The sequence below is a fragment of the Aptenodytes patagonicus genome, chromosome 1 (assembly GCF_965638725.1).
Source record: "Aptenodytes patagonicus chromosome 1, bAptPat1.pri.cur, whole genome shotgun sequence".
NCBI lineage: Eukaryota > Metazoa > Chordata > Aves > Sphenisciformes > Spheniscidae > Aptenodytes > Aptenodytes patagonicus.
In genome coordinates this window covers 53,605,152-53,627,967 of record NC_134949.1, presented here as the reverse complement: position 1 = coordinate 53,627,967, position 22,816 = coordinate 53,605,152, and the positions used below count along the sequence as shown (strand labels likewise).

At 38.0% G+C, this 22,816-nt stretch overlaps 1 protein-coding gene across 8 annotated transcripts in view; it reads left to right on the top strand.

Annotated features, from left to right (window-relative positions):
- Positions 1–22,816, top strand: part of ANKS1B (ankyrin repeat and sterile alpha motif domain containing 1B) — a 450,635-nt gene that overhangs the window by 246,818 nt on the left and 181,001 nt on the right. For all 8 annotated transcript variants that reach the window (XM_076335327.1, XM_076335287.1, XM_076335320.1 and 5 more), the window contains one exon: positions 477–583. In XM_076335327.1, coding sequence (XP_076191442.1) covers positions 477–583 — 107 coding nt within the window. The remainder of the gene's footprint in view (positions 1–476; positions 584–22,816) is intronic.

Below are 22,816 nucleotides of genomic sequence, written 5' to 3'. Positions count from 1 at the left end.
GAGGTGTAGCCTAGGCTGGGTAATGAAGGGGAGAGAGCGAGGGGGAGCAAGAAGCATGGAGCTGCATACTGATGAGTGTAGGAGTACTTGATAAAAAGAATTCTTGCTGCTGGCAGTGCATTGCTCATTGTGGAGTATTCCAACAATCACATATAACGGAGAACAGCTTAGATGACAGCTTGATATGCTTTTTTTTTTTTCCTACTGTATGACGTACTGGTCTGTAGTAAAGATTAATAACTAAGAAATGTAGAGCTAGGATCAGATCTTACGCTGTATACTGCCCTGTAAACTATGTTTTCCTTCTGACTTTTCTGCTTGCTGAAAACATTAATCTGTCAAGCTGGCGGGCTCCTTTGATACCAACTTTCCCAGGAACACGATGTGGCAATGCCACCTCTCAGCCCAGGACTACCGCTATTATCCAGTGGATGGTTATTCGTTGCTTAAACGCCTCCCTCTTCACCCTCCTACAGGACCCCGATGCCCTGTCCAGACAGTGGGACAATGGTTGGAAAATATTGGGCTACCTCAGTATGAAAACCACTTGCTGGCTAATGGATTTGACAATGTGCAATTTATGGTAAGAAATCTTCTGTGCATAGCTGTGTATATACACTGTAGCTGCCTTTTTTGTCTGTCTCTTATGTGCTCATAAAAACCTTAGAGCTATTTTGCATTGCACTAGGAAGATCTGTTTAGTGTTTCACTTTTCTATGTCTGGCTAAATTAATATATAAACTGTCCTTGTATAAACTTCCAAATTGTACACATTACAAAATATTCTAGCCAGAAATATGGTAAAAGAAAAACTGAGTATTAAGGTTCTCTCTCCCCCTCATCAATCTTCAGATTAAAAAAAAAACCTGAAGAGTTCTTTTAATCCATTGCAGGATTTTCACAGTATGTAAAAGCTGTAAACACCCCTATCTGCAATACATCACGTTATTACTTTTATTTAAACATTAACATAATTGTAATAATAATTAAATAACATGCAATGCCATTCTTGCATTGAGAGGTATTTTAATACCAGAAAATTATTTAACAAATAATCACTCTCTCTGCAAGTGATTCTGGATGCCTCAGTTAAATGTTTTGCATCTTAGATAATCAGGCTATGGGATTCACTTGTTGAAACTTATGCCCTGTGTGGAAAAGTAATGCATTCCTTTTAATAGTTCTATTTTCATGTTTAACTCCAGGCATTTATCAGGAAAATATGAATGAAATAAAAATTTATGTACTTCAGAATTTATAGTATTACCTGTGGTGTAAAGTAACATAGACCTGTCATGCACAAACTTTCAATTGAAATTAATATTGACAGTAAAGAGAGAAGCTTACTTGTAAGGTTGTTATATAACTACTTTTCTACCTGCTTCAGTATTCCCATTACTTGAACCTCTTGCAAAAATCCTGGCCACATTTCTTATAAAGTGTCAGAGCTTAAAATATTATTTATTACCCCTTTTTTAAGATATTTTTAGTAACCATGTATATCTTGGAACAGTTCTAACTTTTCATAACTTACACCTGGCATATAAGAAACAGAAGTGAAACAGCATGAATATCATGACTATAAAATCATCACGAGTTGTGTTTTTCCTATTTAATTTCTTTTGCCAGCATCATTATATGCCTATGGGTTACTGATCAGAAAATCAAGGCACAGATCTCTGCCATTTCCACATTATAATAGTGTAGAGGTTTCTTACTGTTTTTACGTGGCTGCCATGTGACCTTCTGCTTGTATCAGTAAAAATCATTAGAAACTTTACCTTTAAATATTCTTGAAAACAAAGCTGCAAGGGTGTGCTGTCAGCCCAGCAATGTAAAAAAAAATTCCAAAATGTGTTTCAAGCTACAGTTTCCTAAAATGTAACCACATATTCTTATATATTTTGTAGTGTTAGTTACATAAGTAGATGATTGTTTAGTCTTAAAGAGATTACAGAGGGAAATTGTTTGCAAGAGGCTGTAGGTGGCATAACAAATGCAGAGGGGTACACCTACCACAGCTAAATGATGAGCACCAGAGAAGCCCAAGAAACTGCCCTGGAGGGCTTTCTAGTTGTCCCCCAGCTCTGGAGGGGCCTGAACTATGTTCTGGGGGAACTTATAAGACTTTCATTTCCTACATCTCTCATTAGTATACTTAGGTAAACATACAAATTATATACGAGATTCTAATATTCAATACGCAAATCAAGCTTTTCAGGTATCAGGCAAATTAAGTTATGCCTGCATACTTGTGTGTTAGCTAATGTTTTCCGGTCATTTTGATTTAAGCCTTTTCTGAAGTGGTTTGTTTTTAAATATATATCGCAGGTAAATTACGTAATTACTCTTAATTTTAGTTGGGGTAGCATGCATATGTGAATGGAAGATTAAACTCTTAAATCCAATGATAAGCAAAAAGCTGGAAAATTGCCTAGTAATAAAAAATGTATAACTTCAGTAATTTAATATTTCCTAATTTATTGATTTCACACTGTTCATCATGCTGTTACTTATTTCAGTTTTTGTTTGTACCAGAAATTGAATAGTTCCCATATTTTATTGGAAATAAAAATGATCAGAAAACCCCAATTTCTTTATATATTATTCTTTTGAATAGGTCAGCATTATGTAAGGAAAGCCTGTCCTGAAAATTTAAATAAGTGTTTTTTAAAATATTTTCCATTCTAGCTGAAATGTTAAAGAGAAAATTAAGCTTGGAAAGTATATAGGAAAATGAGAGAAGAAAGACCTGCTATGCTAAGAGAAAAATTCAGATTACCTCAAACTTAAATGTGTTGTAGTCTTCCTTAATATGAGACAACTGCTTTATTAAAGTGGTTCACATATTAAGCTATATTTTACAAGCTTCTTAAGTTTATCAGATAGGTTAGTACTCAGTTGCTGACTGAGGTTAAACCACAACAACATTGAACAACTCTAATACTTCGGTGCAGTAAAAATCAGTTAGACATATTTGTTCTTTTTTCTGTACCATATTCCTGCTTTTGTTTTTCTGGAAGCACATTCTGACCTGCATTTAGTCATTCTGTTGCCTAAGCAACAACCATCACACTCCTATTAAGTATGATTTAGTAGTACAGGTCTTACTAGATGTTCAGAACAGGAGAGGGAATATCACAATGATATCATTAATGTCCATACATCTGAGAACAAATATATCCTATTTATACTACTCTCAACAGCAAAATTCTGTTAATTAAATTAGCATTCTAATAAAAAGGTGTTTTTCGGATAAAAAAAATTCTAATAATAAAAAAAAAATCTAATCATTCATTAGATCATAGAAATTAACTCCTTGTGTTTAGTCCCCCTTGGGCATTGGGAAAGTTATTCACTAGATTATGCTTAGAATTAGGAAGATATATTTATGTTACCTGAAGTGTATGGACTTTATAGTAAGAAACAGCCTGTTTCCTATTAACTTTACAGTATGAATATTTTTTCCATAGTTCATTAATATATATGTTTTAAAAATAGGCTGAAACCTAGTATTAAAAAAATCAGTTGTGTTTTCGTGAACTACTTTATTTCTACTTACAGCTTATTTGCACACACAGCAAGTGCAATTCCTACTTACTATTAGTGTCGTGCAGGAATGACACTTCCATAAAATTTAGTAGGCCCAAGGCAGATTTAGTCCTAAGACTTGGTTCCTGTGTGCTTGTAGGAGTAGAATCATACTTGAATATGTATATATATATATATGCAGTCATTATTAACTTTGATAATTTGTTGTGTAATAGGCTGCAGTGTCCTTCAGATGTAAAAATTTGTAGTGACTTTATGCTGAGATACTCTATATTTGAAGATGCAGATGGTACTGCAGTTTCATAATGCAAAAGCTATTTTGCAGTTAAACTAATTCTAAAGTGCAAGAAAACAATTAGATCGGTCGTAAATTGCAGTATATAAACTAGATATAAACACTACGGAAACCTAATGAATCCATGAACACCGTTTGATGCATAGGTCCCACGGATATCCCTGGGACAAGCTATAATCTTTATGCAGGCTTGCAGGCCTACATAACTCAGTATGCTGAGAAAAAAAGTTAAATTGCAGAGAAACAGATGAAAATATACAAATGTGCGAGGTCACTAGATCCTTGCATGCAGCTTTCTACAACTCTGGAGCTTTGTCAAAGACTCCATTCTGGATTCACAGAGATAAAAGCAGTTCAATCAAATCACTGCCCAGTGGGGACTAGTTCTGATTAAGGACTGCATATGACTGACTATATATAGGTTGTTCTAATAGTTTAAGATATTCTGAAGTTTTATCACTTGCTTAATATTACAGTTTGATGAAGACAATATCTCTTAAAAGGATTTATAAAACACTGTATGAGAGAAACAGGGACCAGGCAACCAAAATGAGTTAACAGAAAAATATGAAGTATTTGATTATATTTTTTGACATTCCAAAATATTGTTCACTAGTAACAGTTAATAACCTGAATTGGCATTAGTCACTAGACTTTCATTGCTGCTGTGAACTTACAGACACGCACCTCTACCCATTCAAGTACCTAAATGGCTTGCATTGCCTGAGGATCTAAGTATTGCCTAAGTATTTTTTAAAATTCTCTCTTTTTCACTGTTGGGAAACTGAGGCATAGAGTGACTGCAGGGTGGAATTTAAAACTGCTTATACATTTGAGATAAAAGGCACTAGTTCTTGAAATAGCTACTAACATCACGTTTAACAGATCAATTCAGTTGCTTAAACATAGGTATCTAGTACCAACTGAGATATTGTAGGGAATCCAGGAGATCCAGACAGGGCTGACAGATATTACTGAGGATCAGAGACAGACAGACCCTTCATGATTAGCAGCTGGAGCCCAGGTGGGATACCACCGAGCATCTCAGATGGCTCTAGAGTCCTGATGCTTATGCAGCTGAAATGAATCTTAAATGTTGTAGGTCACACAGAGCTTGTGACATGTCTAGGAACTGAATATAGATGTCTTGACTTTCCACCTAGCATCTTAGTTGCATATGCATTTCTTTTCTTTCTAATAATTTTCTGTATTTGTATTCATCCTGTGAACTTACCTGCACAAGTATTTACCTGGTTTCACAGCGCTAGGCATGGACTACCTTCTCAATTCCCCTTAGCTGCCTGTTTTGGATTTAGTTTTAAGTTAAGTTTTGACTTTTATTTCTCTCTTCCTCTCTCTCTTTCTTTCTTTTCTTTCATTTTTTACTAGGTTTGGAGCTTTATTTGTCAGCTGAAGTTTGTCTGGAGACTGTCCTCTCTCAGGTGTCATTCCTGGGATTTGCTGTCCTGGAATACCCAGTAATTCTTCTTGCCTTTAATCTCTCTGGAGGATCTTAAACTCTGTATCAAGTATAAGGGACAGAAGCAATTTTATTTCTTTAGAGTGAAATGCACCTGAAAAAAATTCTCTGTGTGCATTGGCTCCAAGTCCTGCACTTGTAGAGACCACCACAGCTTTTATCCAAAAATACCTCTTGCAGAGATTCATGATTTGGGCATTAGGTGAACACCTGAAAGAATGAGTCAGTCTGCCAACACCTTTCTTAAATTAGGCATGCTGCAGATGATGAAAAAGAGGCCAATGTTTGACAAGGGTTCTAGTCTGTAGTGACTTTAGTGACTTTCAGAAGCCAACTCCTAACGTGCTTAGGAGAGCAGATCAACCTTTGCAACATTCAGGCTCTGAGCTCTCCAGGCCCATAATGGCTACTGCAGAGACTCATCAGGGCACTCATGCATAATCTGAAGTGTAAGAAGATTTAGAGAGCATTGTCTGTGTGTAGCTTACCCAGAAATGAAGAACTGTTGAAGGCAACCTTAAAACTGGCAGTCAGTGATATGCAGCAAGCCACAGTTTTAGCAGAGTAGAAGGAATACAAGTCCCACTGATACTGGAATAAGCTGTGGCTTAAGATTTTCTGTACATCTAGTAAAATCTTAGAATATATGCCTGGAACCCCGAGTTTCAATCCCCTCATCTGGACCTCATTTGCAAGCCCCGGGACTTGCTTGTAGTTTCATGGCAAATCTACAGAACTTGACACTGAAACTGTGGAGCTCCTCTCAGTGCCAGTGTGGCCCTGGCTTCTTCCCTGAGCAAAGTGGCTCTTTGTCACTCTGCTCTCTTCTGAGTCTTCCTCCCCTTCACCTCAGTAACCCTTTGCGACTGTGGCTCCTGAGACAGACCAACTCTTCCCTTAGTCCAACCTGTTAGCCAAACACAGGGTGGGACAGAGTTAAAGTTCAAATATAGTCATCTACATGTGTACCAGTCAGTAGATGTTTAGGACTCTGTTCAGTTGCCCACGCATTGGAACCACTTGAGATGTCGGAGACATCTGTGTAGGTCTGGAATATATGATACAGGATCTATGGAAAACCCATACCCATCTGGAGCTTCAGCTGGATTCCAGGCAATGTACATTTGCAGCACCTCAAATGACTCAAAATTCATATCTGTGGGCAACTAGGTGAAGCACCTAATCAGCCATTAAAGCCAATGGAGCATAGAATGCAATTTAGCTGACTGGCTGACTAACTATTAGGGTACTTATTTTAGGATAAATTAAAGTACATTCATCTGGTCAGCTGAATCACTATTTAGGCTGTATTGATTTTTTTTACTAGGTCTCCTTAAGCTATCACGTAGACACAAAAATTTCGATGGCTCAATTTGGGCTAAAATCCATCCAGGGTTCACTGAAAAGGAAACACAATGTATTTTTATTAAAGCTTTTTCTCCTCCCTCAGAATATCCAGCCCTGAGGCTTCAAGATCTTCTTTTTCATCCTGGCAGGGTTTCTTACTATAAAACCTGCAAAGTAGAGCTCAGGTGGGTGCCAGAGATGAAGACTGTGCCTGTCATCCTGCAACAGCAGCAGGTCTAACAAATAATCCCATTCCACATGCTCCAGTTAATGCTTCTGTCATGGTATTCCTCAAGCTGATCGAGAGACAGAAGGGCTTATTAATGTACTCCTCAATATCACATGAGTAAATATCAGCTTGCACTGTCCTTCTGTCTTGAGGTCTCAGACCATTCTTCATTCTTAGTTGCCGACTGTGATTAAACCACGACAATCATTCTGTGTGAGTGCATGCAGATCTGGAGAGGTAGTGCTCATTCCCCAGCAGAAAGGGATTTTAGAGGAATCTGCTTCATGTTTATATATATATATGTAGTCTCTGTGTGTGTGTGAGAGAGAGAGAGAGAAAAAAAAAAACACAGGTACTGCAGGATGGTGACTGATCCTGCACTTGACAAAGGACTTTATGAAAATTTTGGCAGTAACAATTGCTCAACAGAGGAAAGAAAAACAAGACAGAAATTTTGTGTATTTCACTTGAACAATTGATTCATAAGGAACACATCACCAGACAGACTGTTGACTTCATTAAGGCATCCTGGGTATGGTGGATTTGTTGAGAGTCAGAGGGAATATGTTTTCATCTAAACCTGTCTCAACAGTTGTATCTTGAAGGTATAATCAGGGATGGGTCCACTTGCCTGTCTGCTAGGGTCTGCTAAGTTAACCTTTAGGTGAGGGTTTCTCTGGTTGTTCTGGAATATTTGGCCGTCTCTATTTAAATTTTGCTCCACACAAGGTTTTACATACAAGGCATACAGGCAGGACTTCAGGCTGTGCACTTGGTAGACAATCCAGGTGCCAGTATATGTGGTGGAATGCCCTTCCACTCACCTCTGCCATTCAGGTTAGTGACATCCAGTGTATATGTGCCTCTTTGGAAAGCTCACTCTATAGCAGTGTGAGAGAAAAGAGCTTGTCCAATGTACATACCAATGTATTGGGCTCAGTCTTACCCTCACTAAGAACAGAAGGCCAAATCCAGACGTTGAAAACCATTGCATGTACAGTCACCGCTAAAAGTGAAACTTTTTCATGCTACATATCTTTGAGTATGGTACTTAAGAACTGGAATTAGTCCCATCTGTTCTAACCATATGTTAAATGTTAATGTGAAATGTTGTGCTTGAGCTAAAAGCCCGCCTAGTACAGCGGCTGGCCTTTATCTCAGTGCACAAACACTGATGAACTGTATTCTGAGACTACATATGTGAGAAATTGTCTACTGGCCCTAAATACAAGTTTATGAGAAACTAGTAGCAAATATTTCGTCTGAAAGTTAGGTTGATAAAGCAGGTGAAAATTCTAATAATGATATAATGAAGCATGACATTTTAATAACTGATAAAATAAGAGATGTAATGTCGATACAATGTTCTTGCTATGTATTTATTTAAGGCCAAAACCTTCCAGCTGATTTTGTTACCAAAAAGGACAATGCTAAATCTTCAAGAATTAGAAATGGTTTTGTATAGAATGATGTGTATAATGCTATTCTTCATAACTTATGAAAGATATGGAAAACATGACAATATGTAAAGGTCATTAAAAGTAACAGAAAGTTTAAAGGGTAAGAGAGGTGGAAGGTCTAAGAGTTTTTACTTTTCAGAGTGAAAAACTGAAGATTCAAAGGACAATCAGTTTATAATTGTATTTACATTGTAGGTAAATAATGGAAAGCTTTGCAATGGAAGGCAATGGTAGACTTAAAACCAGTGGCCTGTATGTAATAGAAAGTTACAGCTTATTCTTAGTTATTTCATACGGGAATACTTCTTAATAAAATAAAAAAAAAATTTAAAAAAGGAATTTTAAAAGAAACACAATCTACAGTTGTGTATATTACTGTTTTAGAACAAAATTGTTCAACAAGAAACAATTAAATGGAATCTGGACCAATAGGTAAGTTAATCTCAAGCAATGACAGATTTCCCTGACTAAGTTAAGGATATTTGAAGGACACAGCAATACAGAGGAGCTTGATTACAGATAATTACATTGTGGGATTCTGAAGGAGTTATCAGGTAAAGATTAATGGGTACTAACAGATAACTGGAAATAAGCATAAGATTCTTGGACATGTTATCCTTTATGAAGGAAGACTGGGTGATGTAACAAAAGCTCAGGTAGTTATATAAACAAGTGTTAATGCAGATGAATAAAATTGAAACAATCTAAAATAAAGAAAAGAGAGAATACATCATGAAAGAATAGGTAAATAACCGAAATACAGTAAGGAAAACATTAGGAGAGAAAATGACTTTTCATTAAGTATGTGAGTAGAATACATTCAGAAAAGGTTTTATCAGTATGCTATAGCTAAAAGGAATATTAAGGAAGTTATGACCACTGCTAGAAGTCAGAGAAGAGTCATTTTAGTTTTAGCATAAAGAACAAAGTACAAGAATTAGTGAAATACAGTGGTAATGAAGGCCACTGAGATATTTGAGAGAGAGAGAGAGAGAAAGAGAAAGAGAGCGCAATCATACTGCAAACAGATAAAAGAGTACTTGGTTAATTAAAATATCTGAATCATCTAGGTTAGGTGATGTTTGCTGAAGAGTCTTAAGAAACTGAAGAGAAAATACTAGATACTTTAGCAATCGTCTTTGAGAACTCCTGGAGAATGAATGAATTATTAAAGGACAAATAAAATACAAATATAGTACCAATATGTATTTCAGATCACAGTATTCATCCTCAGTATAGATTTCCAGACTCCTGACCTCTTTGTTGTCAACCTTTCACCGTACAACTAATGCCTTATTCAAGAAGGAAATGGATGGTGATGTTATTAGCAACAGATAGTTACTGTCATCAATACAGAGTCTGGTGGGGAGAAAATGGGAAAGTGAACAGAATGTCGCAATGGGATGTAATGGGAAGAGAATAAAGCCAAATGAAGTAACTATGCAGTTGGAAGATGAACAAAATATTTAAGGGAAACCGGTAAAGAAACAGACGCATTGTACAATGTGTTGTGCCTCTCATCACATAGATGAGAAGCTTTCCTTCCATCAAAAAAAATTAAAATTTCGACAAAGGAGACAAGCTTAATTTTGCTAGTAAAACTACAGCTACCTTTTAAAAGCTGTTCTAGAATATGATGTACCAGAATTGCCATGCAAACAAGCCATTCCTGGTATAGAGTTTGCCTGACCGCTTCTGAATTTCCTGGGCACCTAAACCTTCTCTCCTTCAGTTTAGAGATCTTCCGTTTTCCCACACATTGGTGAAAATGTTTCCTTCTCCCATACCCCATGCCCATGTATTTTTTATGGTACCAACACCCCAGCATCAGTTTTAACCTTTTTAATGACAAAAGCAATGAAACCCGTGAAGCCTTTATCAACATGCTGTCCATTCTGCCTGCCCTTGACAATGTGCTGTCTGTTCTGCCTATTCACACATGCACTTGCACACACACGTGCGCACACACATACACACACAAAAAGGTAATTCACTAAGGTGAAAAATTCCACGTGCTCAGAAATAAAGAACTGGAGAGTTACAATGCCTCTGCAACCTCAGTTAATCCCTCACATTCATATGCCTTATGATAGTCTTCAATCACAGGTTTCTCTACTGATTTTTTCCCTCAAAGTTCCTTCCTCATTCAGTGTACTGAGATTTGAGTATGCACAAGCACACATTTCAAAGAAGTAGCAGTTAAAACCAAAACTTGTTTTTATCTTTCTAATGTTGCATTGCTTAATGATTTTACAACCTTAGCCCAATGGTTGTTTAAAACAATGATGAGACCCCCAAATTGCCTTCTCTTCTCTTTCAGCGGTGATTTACACTTGTCTAGTATTGTTCATCTGGAACATTAGAATTGTGTTATCACTCTAAAGTACTTATACATCCAAACATGCTTCTCATTTGCATTTGCTTTTTAGAAACTGGGTTATAAAGAGTTACAAAAGATAAAAGGATAACACTTCAGATTATAACTTTAGACAATTAAAAATTAATATAATAAGTTAGAAACACTTTTGCCATGATTTTTCAGAAGCTGAGCACTGTGCATCAGAGGTCACCTCCAAATCTTTGCCTGAATGTTTTACATGGGTCTAAGCACAGGTTCAGTTCTAAGGAAGTTTGATGTTCTTGACTTCCAATGGGAAAAAACATACATTCTTCAACTGCTGAAGTAAGGTAAAGGCCCAGTGCAGACAAAGCAAACTGCCTTGTCTTAACTATGATTTTATTCCACATAAGCATAATTGATTGAATTAACAACAAGCTTTTATTCTTCATAAATACAAGGTCACACAATGAAATTCACACCTGGTCTCCGGTGGTCTTAGTCCACTCCTGATGGAAATATATTTTCAGGAAAACAAGTAATACAAATGCTACTTTACTCCCCAAATAATTTACTTCTGTAGACTTTAAAACACTACATTTAACATTTCAAACATTTTAATCTCTATGGAACGTATTATATTCTGCATCTTTTCCTGTCCCTCATTAAGCTCCAATTACTGTGCATATGGGATAAAATCTCCATGCAACAATACAACGTATTTGTTTTAGACTGGCTGGTACTGATGAAACTGATGGTGTATACACTTGTACTTACAACCCATGACTTACTTAACAGAAATCTCATGTTTCAGATGTTTATTAGTATTATCTTATGCAGTATTTTATTGAATTATTGGAAACTGAATGATTTAATAGCATTATTGATGGGAACAACAATGGGTTAAATTTACAAGATGTACCATACCTGCTGTAGATTTGTGTTGAAAGTCTTTGAGTGGATAATAATTCTTTGAAATTTTTTTGATCCAAAGAGCAGATCTAGATGGAAGTTTTGAAATATAAAAGCCAAAGTATTTGCCCAGGTGGCAGATGTGGAGGGATAAGTTTACTGTGGATACAAGTGCTAACAGCCAGTTTAAATATTAAAAACTGGAATACTACAAATAAAAGTATGCTGGATAAACACCTATCAAATGACCTTTCTAATATAAATCCCAAACAGTATTTTCTCTGACTGCCTAGTTAGCAGCCATGAATTGGTAAAGAGTGGCCCTCTGTGCACAATCCCCCCTTGCAATTAGGAAGAGGAGGGAAAAAATCTGCATCTTATTCACTGGAACCTTACAGCTCACACTGAAACCAAATATATGTGCAGCTGGTTACAGCTCTTAAAATCTCTGAAATGATTGATAGCTTCTATTCTTCAGTAGCCACGCTATTTAACAGCTTTTTCACTGCTTCAGGTATGCTCTCTCCAAACAGCTCCCCTTTTAATCACATAGAAAGCCCACTTCTTGAAGTTAAGATGGCGTTTATAAAGAAATAATAGTTCTTAGCTGCTATGCTGCATTAGGATAAAAGATTGCACAATACTGAATTGGTTTTTAGCCTTGATCCATTTTTAAATATAGTATGAATATTATAGTTCTGTTAGCTTCTCTGAACTCCCTAGGCATCCCTCTTGTTGCCAGAAAGGAATTATAAATTGACAGTGCAAGTTATTTTATTTCATTTTCCATCTTTCTTGGAGTTTGGAAATGTGTCTATTCTGTCCATGAACTTTTTATTTCCTGACGTTCTGATTTTTTAAGTACTTGTTTTATTGCCTGTAGAAATAGTAGATCTTCACTTTCTGCCCAGAAAAATAACTTTATGCATCAAGAGTGGAATATTGTGCCAAAGAACCCAGATACAGACAAATCTTTGGTTCCCTGTGATATCAGGCTGTCAGCAAATTCTGCTGTTCCTGCTTGTATGGCTTGATTTCTCTCTGTCTCTTAACTCTGCTATGTGTATAATACCATTTTCCGTCATATATGTATTTGTTTAAAGAGCATGCTGATTTCCTTCCTTCTTGAACAATAAGAAATGGAGAATCAAGGGAAAAGAGAATAAAGAGAACACTTGCTAGCACATGCAGAAGAAGCCTGGTCTGTGGAGAATGCATAGGACAATACATCTAAGGGTCTTTTCTGAGGTCAGCCTTTGATTTGGATTATGAGTTTGGGGAAGATGCTTCTCTATTCCCTTAATTATCTAGCTAGGAAATTACATAGTATTGCTGGCCCACATATATAAAATCAAGAGAGGATCCTGGGATAGAAATATCTGTATATTAAGAGCTATCTTGTGACCAAGTATCTGCTTGTGTCTGTCCTTTGATAGCACAGGTTTCTAAGTACCTGCAGTTGGAAAGCACAGTTTCTCAGGAGGGAGCCAGAGGTAACCAGATCACCTGAGGAATCTCACTGAGTAATAGCAATGATTGGACTCAAGCTGAAAATAGTACAGGAAAACAAAACAAGTATTTAGTACTTATTAATATTTTTATGCCCCCAAAAAATTGATCAGGAACATTTTCTGTGTATGAGCTATCTATATGTAATTTATCATTACTTCAATCTTGAAGTCATGCATTTTATTGCTTCTATAAGCCAAACTCATGGCAGAAACTGTTTCTTAGCATTCCTTTTGTCTCTCCTGGAGCTTCCCGGGTACCACTCTTTATTTCTTTTTATTTCTGAGATTCTCTGTGTCTGACCCTCTCCCCCAAAATGCATTTATGTTTCTGAGCTCTCTCCCTGCCACATTATCCCTGCAGGCTGGACTCTTCTCGTGCTCTCCTCTTCTCCATTTCCTCTTTCCTCAGTAGAAATTACTGTGTGTCTTTTTTGTCTCAGGAAGGAAAGGAAGGAAAGGAAGGAAAGGAAGGGAGGGATAAAAGAAAACACAGAGGGAGACGGAGGATATCTACTTCACATCTAAGTTCTTTTACTGACTTAAAACATTTTAGGGAGTCCTGAACAAAAGGAGAGGGACCTTTAACTGGATGGTTTTCACAGAGATGTTCTTGTGACTCTGAAAGACAGCTCTGGCCCAACAGAGCAGGTGCTGAGTGAGAGCTAGTTTGCTTGGCTGGGCTTAAGCTGACTTCTTGCAGAAAGCTGGCCATGCTCTCCAGCATGCTTTGTAGTACCATATTACTCAGATTTTTCCATTTTCCAAGATGTCTCAGGCTTCTGATTTACCTGGACAGCTAGCTACAAATTGTGACAAGCTTTTCTGATAAAACTGTTGCACTGAAAACCATTTGATACACATGTGCAAGGGAAGGAGCAGAATTTGGACTTGCTGAAGTGTGAGTGCTCACAGCTAAAACTGAATTTGACTACAGCTGTCCTTTGAATACATATGTAGATAGATACTAAGTACTCATTGAAATGGAAGAAAACAGTCCCTGCATTTAGGCACCGAGAACTAATAAATTTATTAAAAAAATTCTGGCCCTAATTAGTCCTACTTTAATTCTTTATCTGCATAATGGGTATAAAAATGCCACCTTACCTTGAAGGAGTCTTATGAAATATATTAATTCCTGTTTTGGAGTTGTCTAATATTATTTCAATGAATGTTTAAAAAAAGTCTGAAGAAAATGAGTCATTCTTACTGGTGAGGTCTTCAATGGAAAACTATATATAAGACATGGACCCACACATAAAGGCTAAAAAAAGAAATATCAGCTATCTTATTTCGTACATACCATCCGTCCCCTTGCACTGAATTAATGGATTATTCATAAATATAATTATACTGTGTGTATGATGCCATGTAGAACATGTATCCTGGAGTGAAGGGTGGTAAGCTAGTGTTGAACAGTCTTCATTCTGGTATTTTGTAGCTCTGTGACTTTGCAACATTCCTTTAATGTGTAGTGGGGATTGGCAGCTCTTATTTTGTCTGTTTTATTCATTGCAGTAACTTTTCCTTTTAAGGTGTACTGAAATACAGAAATTATATCAAGTGAAGTTACAGTCTCCCGCAATCTTGTGTCACTCGATCAGGAGCACACAGTTTTATTATCCAATTTGTTGGTAGCCCTGGTCTGCTTTGGACCCGATATTAGAGTCAGAAGGGGCCAGTGAGACTCACAAGTGTTCATCAGGACCATTAGGAGCAATTCTTTATCACAAAGAAAAGTTAAATTAGAAAAAGCTTTCTCACAAAGAAATCTGCAAAGCATCAGTAAAAGAACTGCTTGAATTTGGATAGGGGGAGGCCCCAAAAACTCCCTGAACATTAGTTGTCAAATGCAGTATCCTGGTATAGGAAATGGATTGGTGGAAACACTTATCACAGTACCATCAGGAAGGAGGGTGCCATACGAGGTGGACTGACTTGCATGAAGGTTTCCTATGACTGAAGGAAATGAAGTACTAGTGTCAGATTGCTGGACTCTGACAGTAGATATCCCAACACGCGTACTTGGAAAATCAGCTGTGTAGCAACATTGCAGAATCCTTCCACACTGTTTTGGGACTGGATCAGTCTGCATACAGGTAATACTACCCTAAGAATATATCAAGCTGTCGTCTTACTAATTTTGAACATGTTAACTCAGATTTTTAAGAAAATGCAGCATGTCTATGGGAAGAATAATCAACCCCCAGATAAATAACAGAACAAGTTTACCTTTACATAGAAGATTCTTGAAATCAAGTACTATTTGCTAGGCAGGAAGAATAGTTCAAAGGGCTATCTCAAGATGCTAGGACTGTCTGTATAAGACCAATATGTGACTTTAAGCTTCACAGCAAGTACTTGCTCTGGCTGGAGACAAGTTACGTAGTTCAATTTCTTAGGACAGACTTCCTCAAATGCATGGATTTTTTTCTTATATTCACTGGTAATAAAAGATTATGCCTGTCATTACATATGCAAGTAATTTATGGACTGGTATAAAAATGTCATGTTGTGTGAGTATTTGTAACTTCTAACTGCTCGGTTATGGGTAGAAAACACAGAACTATGGTAGTCACACTAATTACTGCTTTTGTGTTGTATCTGAGATAAACACCACAAGAATATTTGCAAAAGAGTGAAAAATATGTAAATAAAGCAGAGAATGTGAACAGAAAGAAAGGTCACAATATTTGAACTATATCTGAATACAATATGTGGATTGGGAATAAGTTGCACAGGGAGAAAAAACAGATATGAAGGGAGGAAGGGAACAGTAAGTAGACAGTTTACTATCAGGCTCACACAGCCAGATATCTGATTTTGGATTTGTTTGTTTGTTTGTTGAATGTGTTTGTTTATTTTTACATTTCAGAACTATAAATGTTATTGTTCAAAGGCAAGATCCTTAAAAATTGTGGGCAAACTATTTTAATGCCTGTGGTAATTAATATTTTATATGGGATCCAGTCAAAACACAGGTTTTTTTATAGGTTCTGGGTGACAATTGCTGTATTATTGGTGACATAGCTAGACAACACTACATGAAATGCTACTGTTTAATATTAAAAGTATGTTGTCATGGGTTGACAAAGAAATATTAAGAAATGCAGTGATCAGTGAATCACTCCAGAGTGCACTTCTTACATATCAGTGGCTACCCAGTTGTTTTCCAAAATGGAACCTTTAATTTTTAAATAAAGTTAGCATAAATGGAATGTCTTTCCCTCATTCTTTGGACTCATTGTCTGGTTATACCTTGTTCAAGTGTTTTAGGGATCAGTAAAGGCCAGAGAGTGAAATATCCCCTTTATGCATAGAAGGAATGGCATCCAGGGGCCTTGACAGGCTTGAGAAGCGGGACCATGTGACCCTCATGCAGTTCAACAAGGCCAAGTGCAAGGTCCTGCACCTGGGTCGGGGCAATCCCTGATATCAGTACAGACTGGGGGATGAACTGATTAAGAGCAGCCCTGCAGAGAAGAAGAACTTGGGGATACCGCTGGATGAAAAATTGGATATGAGCTGGCAGCAAGTGCTTGCAGCCCAGAAAGCCAATTGTATCCTGGGCTGCACCAAAAGAAGCGTGGCCAGCAGGTCAAGGGAGGTGATTCTCCCCCTCTATTCCACTCTGGTGAGACCCCACCTGGAGTACTGCATCCAGTTCTGGAGTCCCCAGCACAAGGAAGACATGGTCCTGTTAGAGCAGGTCCAGAAGAGGGCCATGAAAATGATCAGAGGTCTGGAACACCTCTCCTATGAGGAAAGGCTGAGAGAGTTGGGGTTGTTCAACCAGGAGAAGAGAAGGCTGCAGGGAGACCTTATTGTGGCCTTTCAATATATAAAGGGGCTTACAGGAAAGATGAAGAGAGACTTTTTACCAAGGCCTGTAGTGACAGGACAAGGGGCAATGGTTTTAAACTGAAAGAGGGTAGGTTCAGATTGGACATAAGGAAGAACTTTTTTTTACAATGAGGGTGATGAGACACTGGAACAGGTTGCCCAGAGAAGTTTTGCATGCGCCATCCCTGGAAGTGTTCAAGGTCAGGTTGGATGGGGTTTTGAGCAACATCAAAGATGTCCCTGCCTATGGCGGGGGGTAGACTAGACGATCTTCGAAGATCCCTGCTGACCCAAACCATTCTGTGATTCTGATTCTGTGATTCTAAGTATCCTTTATTCCATGTACTCTACAAGTTTGGGCCTGTCATCATAGCACAGTTTTGAAGGGACTGCTCTTATTTTGATTCTTGTAGAATATATCATCCCAAAGTTAATTTGTAAGAAGGCTAGCCCAGGGCTTCTGTCATCTCTGCAACACATTAAAAAAAATAAGCTTTGCAGTGCAGGGATGATTTGCTGCAATCTAGAAAAGGGATGGTAAATCAGCTTCTTCCAAATGCTAAAGAGCAGCTGAGCCTTATGTATCTGTTGAAATCTATGGTGGATTTGTATTTAGCAAAATCAGGTCTTCTGCCTGCTATATATCCAGCACTCAGTCTCTAGTGTAGCTAAATGCCCATATGCTTAACTTTAAATTAGCCCAAAGATGAGAGTGAAAAAAAAATATATAAGACAAATTATTTATATATTTTGCTTTTCTGGGGAATTTTGGCCGCTAGCAGAGACACTGAACCAATGAGTTAGAGAGACCTTTGATCTCACCTAGTATGGTCATACTGATGATTCTTTAGAACTACAGCCTCAATTCAGATTCTCTAGCATGTTTCTGAGGAGCAGTGTCTGCTTCATGGTGCAAACCAGTCATTCTTGAAGTCACTACATGTGAAGCGAAGCACATCCTAATATGGTGCTGTAGTCCATGCATGACATGTGGGATGACCATCCAGTGGAATGATAATTAATCCTCCTTTATGAGAATAGGGAAATGCATCTCCCAAATCGTTACTTGAGAACAATAGCACCATGTAGTGACATAAAGCGCATGGGATCACATCACAGCGATCTGCTGGTTGCCGTGGTGACGGGAGTGGGCCCACAAAGCCAGCCGCCCGGCTGCTGAATTGGAAGGGATAAGAAAAACACAGCCCACTTCCCATGCAAAATGAATTACAAGAACAAGGAAAGGAAGAAAAGAAAATTGTCAACCCTTAATCAAATGTTCTCATATTTTTAGAAAGGGTTTGAAGAAAATGGAGGCCATCTCTGCTTACCTCTTGGGCTTCAGGGACCTGGCTAGTAATATCTCAGTACATACCATGGAAATACATCACAACAGTTTGTATAAGAAAAATCACATGTAACAGAAATCTCATCTGTGTGCAGTGGGAGATGACAATGCCTTATTCAATCCTGCTATTTGTTGTGTCTGTGTTAGCAAACAAAATTTGTAGGAATACATTAAAATGGGTCCCAACATAACGACTGTATTTAGCAGGCAAGCCTGACTGCATATTTTCCCTGCACCCTTTTAATTTTCACCAAGAGAAAGTTAGTATATTCCAGTTCCTTATTAATGTACAAGCTCTCTTACCTTTTACCCTTGCTTCGCTACTGCAGATCAAAAGCAGCATGGTGGAATGTGAAACACATTTAAACATAGCAAATCAGTGATGCATAGAAAACACCATTCATTTTCCAGTATTCCTCATTTTTGGGAGCTGCTTCATATTTTATTATATTTAGTAATGTAATATTAAACAAAACAGCAGTTCAGTTGACCTAACAGCCTCCAATTACTTGAAAATGGTTTGGGCACCTGAAAGTTAGGCAGTGCCTTCATTTTGCAGCACACAAAGTGGATTCCAAACAGCCAGGTGAGATCTCCAAGACCATATTAAAAATTCAGTTAGCTGCAGCAATGGTGAGCATCGCTACACTTGACTTTACAGTTCCTGTCTCTGGGAGCGAGATCCCTACAATTGAATTAGGCACATAAGACCCTGCATAACTTAAGAGGAAGAGAAAGGCACTTAAGAAAGGCTTTTGCAGTGCTAAGCAGAAGAAGCCAGTAGGGTACTCCAAAGCAGGAGTTATATCTGAAAGTTTTGCCTCCCTTTGCAGCCCTGCATTAGACATTTGGAGGCTGGATTTCCCGTGCTGCTCCCTGGGTCTTGACATCCAAGTCATCCTTTTGGATGAGGACAACAGGCTCACTGTTTTCTTTCAAATTACAGTATGCATGAGAAGCATGAGTCTGTAGCTTGGAAGTTAGGATACTTGGTTGAAAGAAATAGGAAGTCCTGAATTTTTAGCTTTTTCTCTGCTTTTTATATTTGGCAGTCACTGGATGTAAACCAGAAAAATTTCTAGCAACAGCACAAGAAGATTGATTTACCACAGCCAGCTGTCACTGATCTAAAGGATAATATTCCTTTCTGGCTTACTGACTAACTTCACAGCAATTTAGTTTCAGCAGGACCACTGAACGATTCCTCCTCAATCCCAGAATGCCCTTTACTATCAGTTGTTGCATAGCTTCCTCTTTTTTTAGGAAATTTGAGTTTGAGAAAGACATGTGAATCTGATCTCCTGCCTTCTGCCTGAATCCTCTAATGACTGGGCTGTGCTATGAGAAAGAAAGATAAAGCAATTCTTTCTCCTTCCATCACATTTGTAAGAAAGAGCAGCTGCCAATTCACGCCATGCTCCTGTGTTTCTGCCTTGGGCATACTCTGAGACTTCCTACCAGATCAGGCTCTGATGGCATCTAAGAGGAGGACCTACTTTCTAGACTCACTTGAAGGTCTGACATTGTTTCCAGGCTGCTCCATCTGCTCAGAATGGAGAGCTTGAACACCAGGCAGCCCAAAGGTAAAGCTGCTGGTGTGAGCAGGATTCAGTTGCAGGTAGGCGATGAACAAGTGCTTCCAAGACCTCAGTCATAACTTTAGGGTGTGTGTGAAGGCTTAGGTATTTTCTTGAGCATGTGTTTTCCTTGCTGCTATTTCACAGGCCCTTTCTGTGAATCACCTATTTTTAAGACATGGATCCTGCCCAGAATTTTACAGTCGAAGTCTTTGACTCTGTGTTTTGTACTCTCTGGGCTGTTTTGGGTGGCTCACATTTTAAACAACATGACGAGGGTTGATAAAAATCTGGGGAAGGAAATACTTCTATGAGACATTCTGGCAGGTGAACAGAGGTTTTACATTTATTACAAAAACACCAGTGTTAGCTCCAAGGTTAAACAGAACTCCATGTTACGTGCAGAGCAGGTATTCAGCATTTTTGTTATGTCTGAAAATATCATGTTTACCCCTTCCTGCACTCTCCAAACTTACACACTTATTGGAGAAAGGAATATTTTTCTGAGAATTTAGAAGTCTGTTAATTAGCTCACAGTAATATTGATTTTAAAGTGAGTCCTTTGAGAAATTTAGCATCTAAGCTAACTAGCATTTATCTCAAGTAATCTGAATAATGGTACAATATAGACTCCTTGGAATTTTCATTACTCAAATGAAGTGAAATTATCTTCACAATATACATTCAAGACATTAAGATGTAATTTAGGTAAGTATTAATAATTATTTTATTGAATTGTTATGACTAAATAGGCAGACAGAGTTGGGTCAACAGCGTTAGTAATTAAGTGGGCCAAGTGCGACATCAGAGGTAATTTTTTCAATTGCCACCTTATCTGTGCAGCTAATTTGCATGTGACAATTGTGTTGGTTGTAATGAATCAGTGCTACAAGGAAGAGGGGATAAAAATAGCAGAAATTCTTCCTACAAGGATCCTTGTCCCAGCTATCAGTATTGTTTAAATATCACTATACTTTAATTAGCTATTACTGTTGTGTGAAAGGTCTGTGACTATATGTTCATTTGAATATCGATATTTGAAAAGCTTTTGATGGCACTGGTTACTTCAGGTTCATTTCTGGAAGAGCTGAATGTGAACCAGAGAGAGATTTTTAAAACATAGGTAGAGTGGGACTAGGGGTCTGTTGGGACACCTTTTTAAATTGACCCTACTTATATCACCTTCCATCTTTATGCATAGTTTGTAAATTAGGGCTCTGAATTGCTATCACCTCACTCTTATCTATGAGTGAAATGGCCTTTTTTAGTTAACATTTCAATAGTAGTTTATTATTACTTCCTGACAAAATGACAGTAATATGAAAAACTTTCTTCCGGTTTTCTCTTTGGTTTTGTGGGGTTTTTAATTGCTAAGAAAGTCATAAATGTAAAGACTGACAATAGAGCAAGGTGAGGATTGAGAATGAGTATCAGTATCAGTAGTTTAAAAGCAAAATAATTTTGGAAGAACGTTATCAAATGATTAGTTTGAAATATGCTCAGTCCTTTCTTCCTAACATATTTTATAATCAATCTCTTTTCCCCAAGGCAAAATTTCATGCTTCTGTAGGGGATTTTTCTAAAATAGTCTTGTCATATTTGTAGGTGAAATAACAATTTCTGCAGTATCTCCAGGAATCTGATAAATCTTTCTGACCTCAAAGTACAAGTTAAGCATTTCACTCAATAATCGTTGTTACAGATCTTGTTTTCATGCTAACAGGGGCAATACTAGTGAGAGGCAACCTTTTCACTCATACTGAAGCTTGCTAAATTCTGGTCGTTTGCCAGTTTTTGTTTGGAAATGAAATGTGTGACACATTGCTTGAAATTTTTGCGCTAACAAGAAGCAGTTTTCATTATTGGAAACTACATTTCTCTAGTCATTTCTTGCAAGTCCCTAAGAAATAAACTCTTTTACCTTGTGGAAAAGCTATGTTGTGATGAAAATTTATAAACCTTCTGGCTTATGATTTAGACAATGAAAAAGAAAAGTCTTGGTTATTCAATGCATCCTTAATCATTTTGTGAGATGTCTTTAATTTGTTCCCAGCCAGAGGACACTTTAGATGTCAACTATTTCAAGGGGATGCAGTTTGGAAGGATATTAGGATTAGGTGGGCGAGAAGCAAAGCAATTTGGAATGAAGAGGGGGCTGTTTTAAGTGAGCTGTTGAGGATGTGCTTCATAACAGTCTTTGTTCCCATTGGTACCAGATGCCTGCTCCCTTCCTTCCCAGTTATGCATTTGGGGTGGAAGGGGTGAGGAACAACAGAGCTCTTTGATGCTGTTGGTCTCAGTTTTTTATCTCTGACTTCAGTCTCCAAACATGTATAATGGAAGAACATTCCCATCTGGCACTGCCCTGCTCCCACCTCTCTTATCTGAGTGGCAGGAATGATGGTACTCTCAGATACCTCAGCTAACTGTACCGCCTCCCAAATTCTCTTTTTTCCTTTCTGTGCCAAGTCAGATTTCCAGCAACCCTGAAAACCCACGTATGAGGCCTGTTGCCTCAACTCCATTCAGATCCCCCCAGCTGTGCTCCTGCAATGTCAGGTCTCAGTCAACCAGGGTGAGATTCAGTGCAAATACAAAATGTTGATGGTGCAGCAGATTACTACATGGGCAGCTGAGAGAGGGCAAAGGAGAGCGTATAGTGCTCCCCAAGCAACAAGAGTGATGCAACCACCAGTGCTACCCCGTCAATACTGTATTTACCTCAGAAGTCATCCTTCCCTTACCCACACCAACCCTGCTCTTGGGCAAACCAATTTCCAATACACCAAAGGCATAAAAAGGTTACCAGAAGTTGTTGCCACGTCCAGTAGCACTTGGCATCTCCAGTTGAACTTGATCTCAATAATGGCTGCTCAGCAAATGAATTCAACTCAGCCTGGTGGGTAGCAGCTCTTACACAGCTTTAG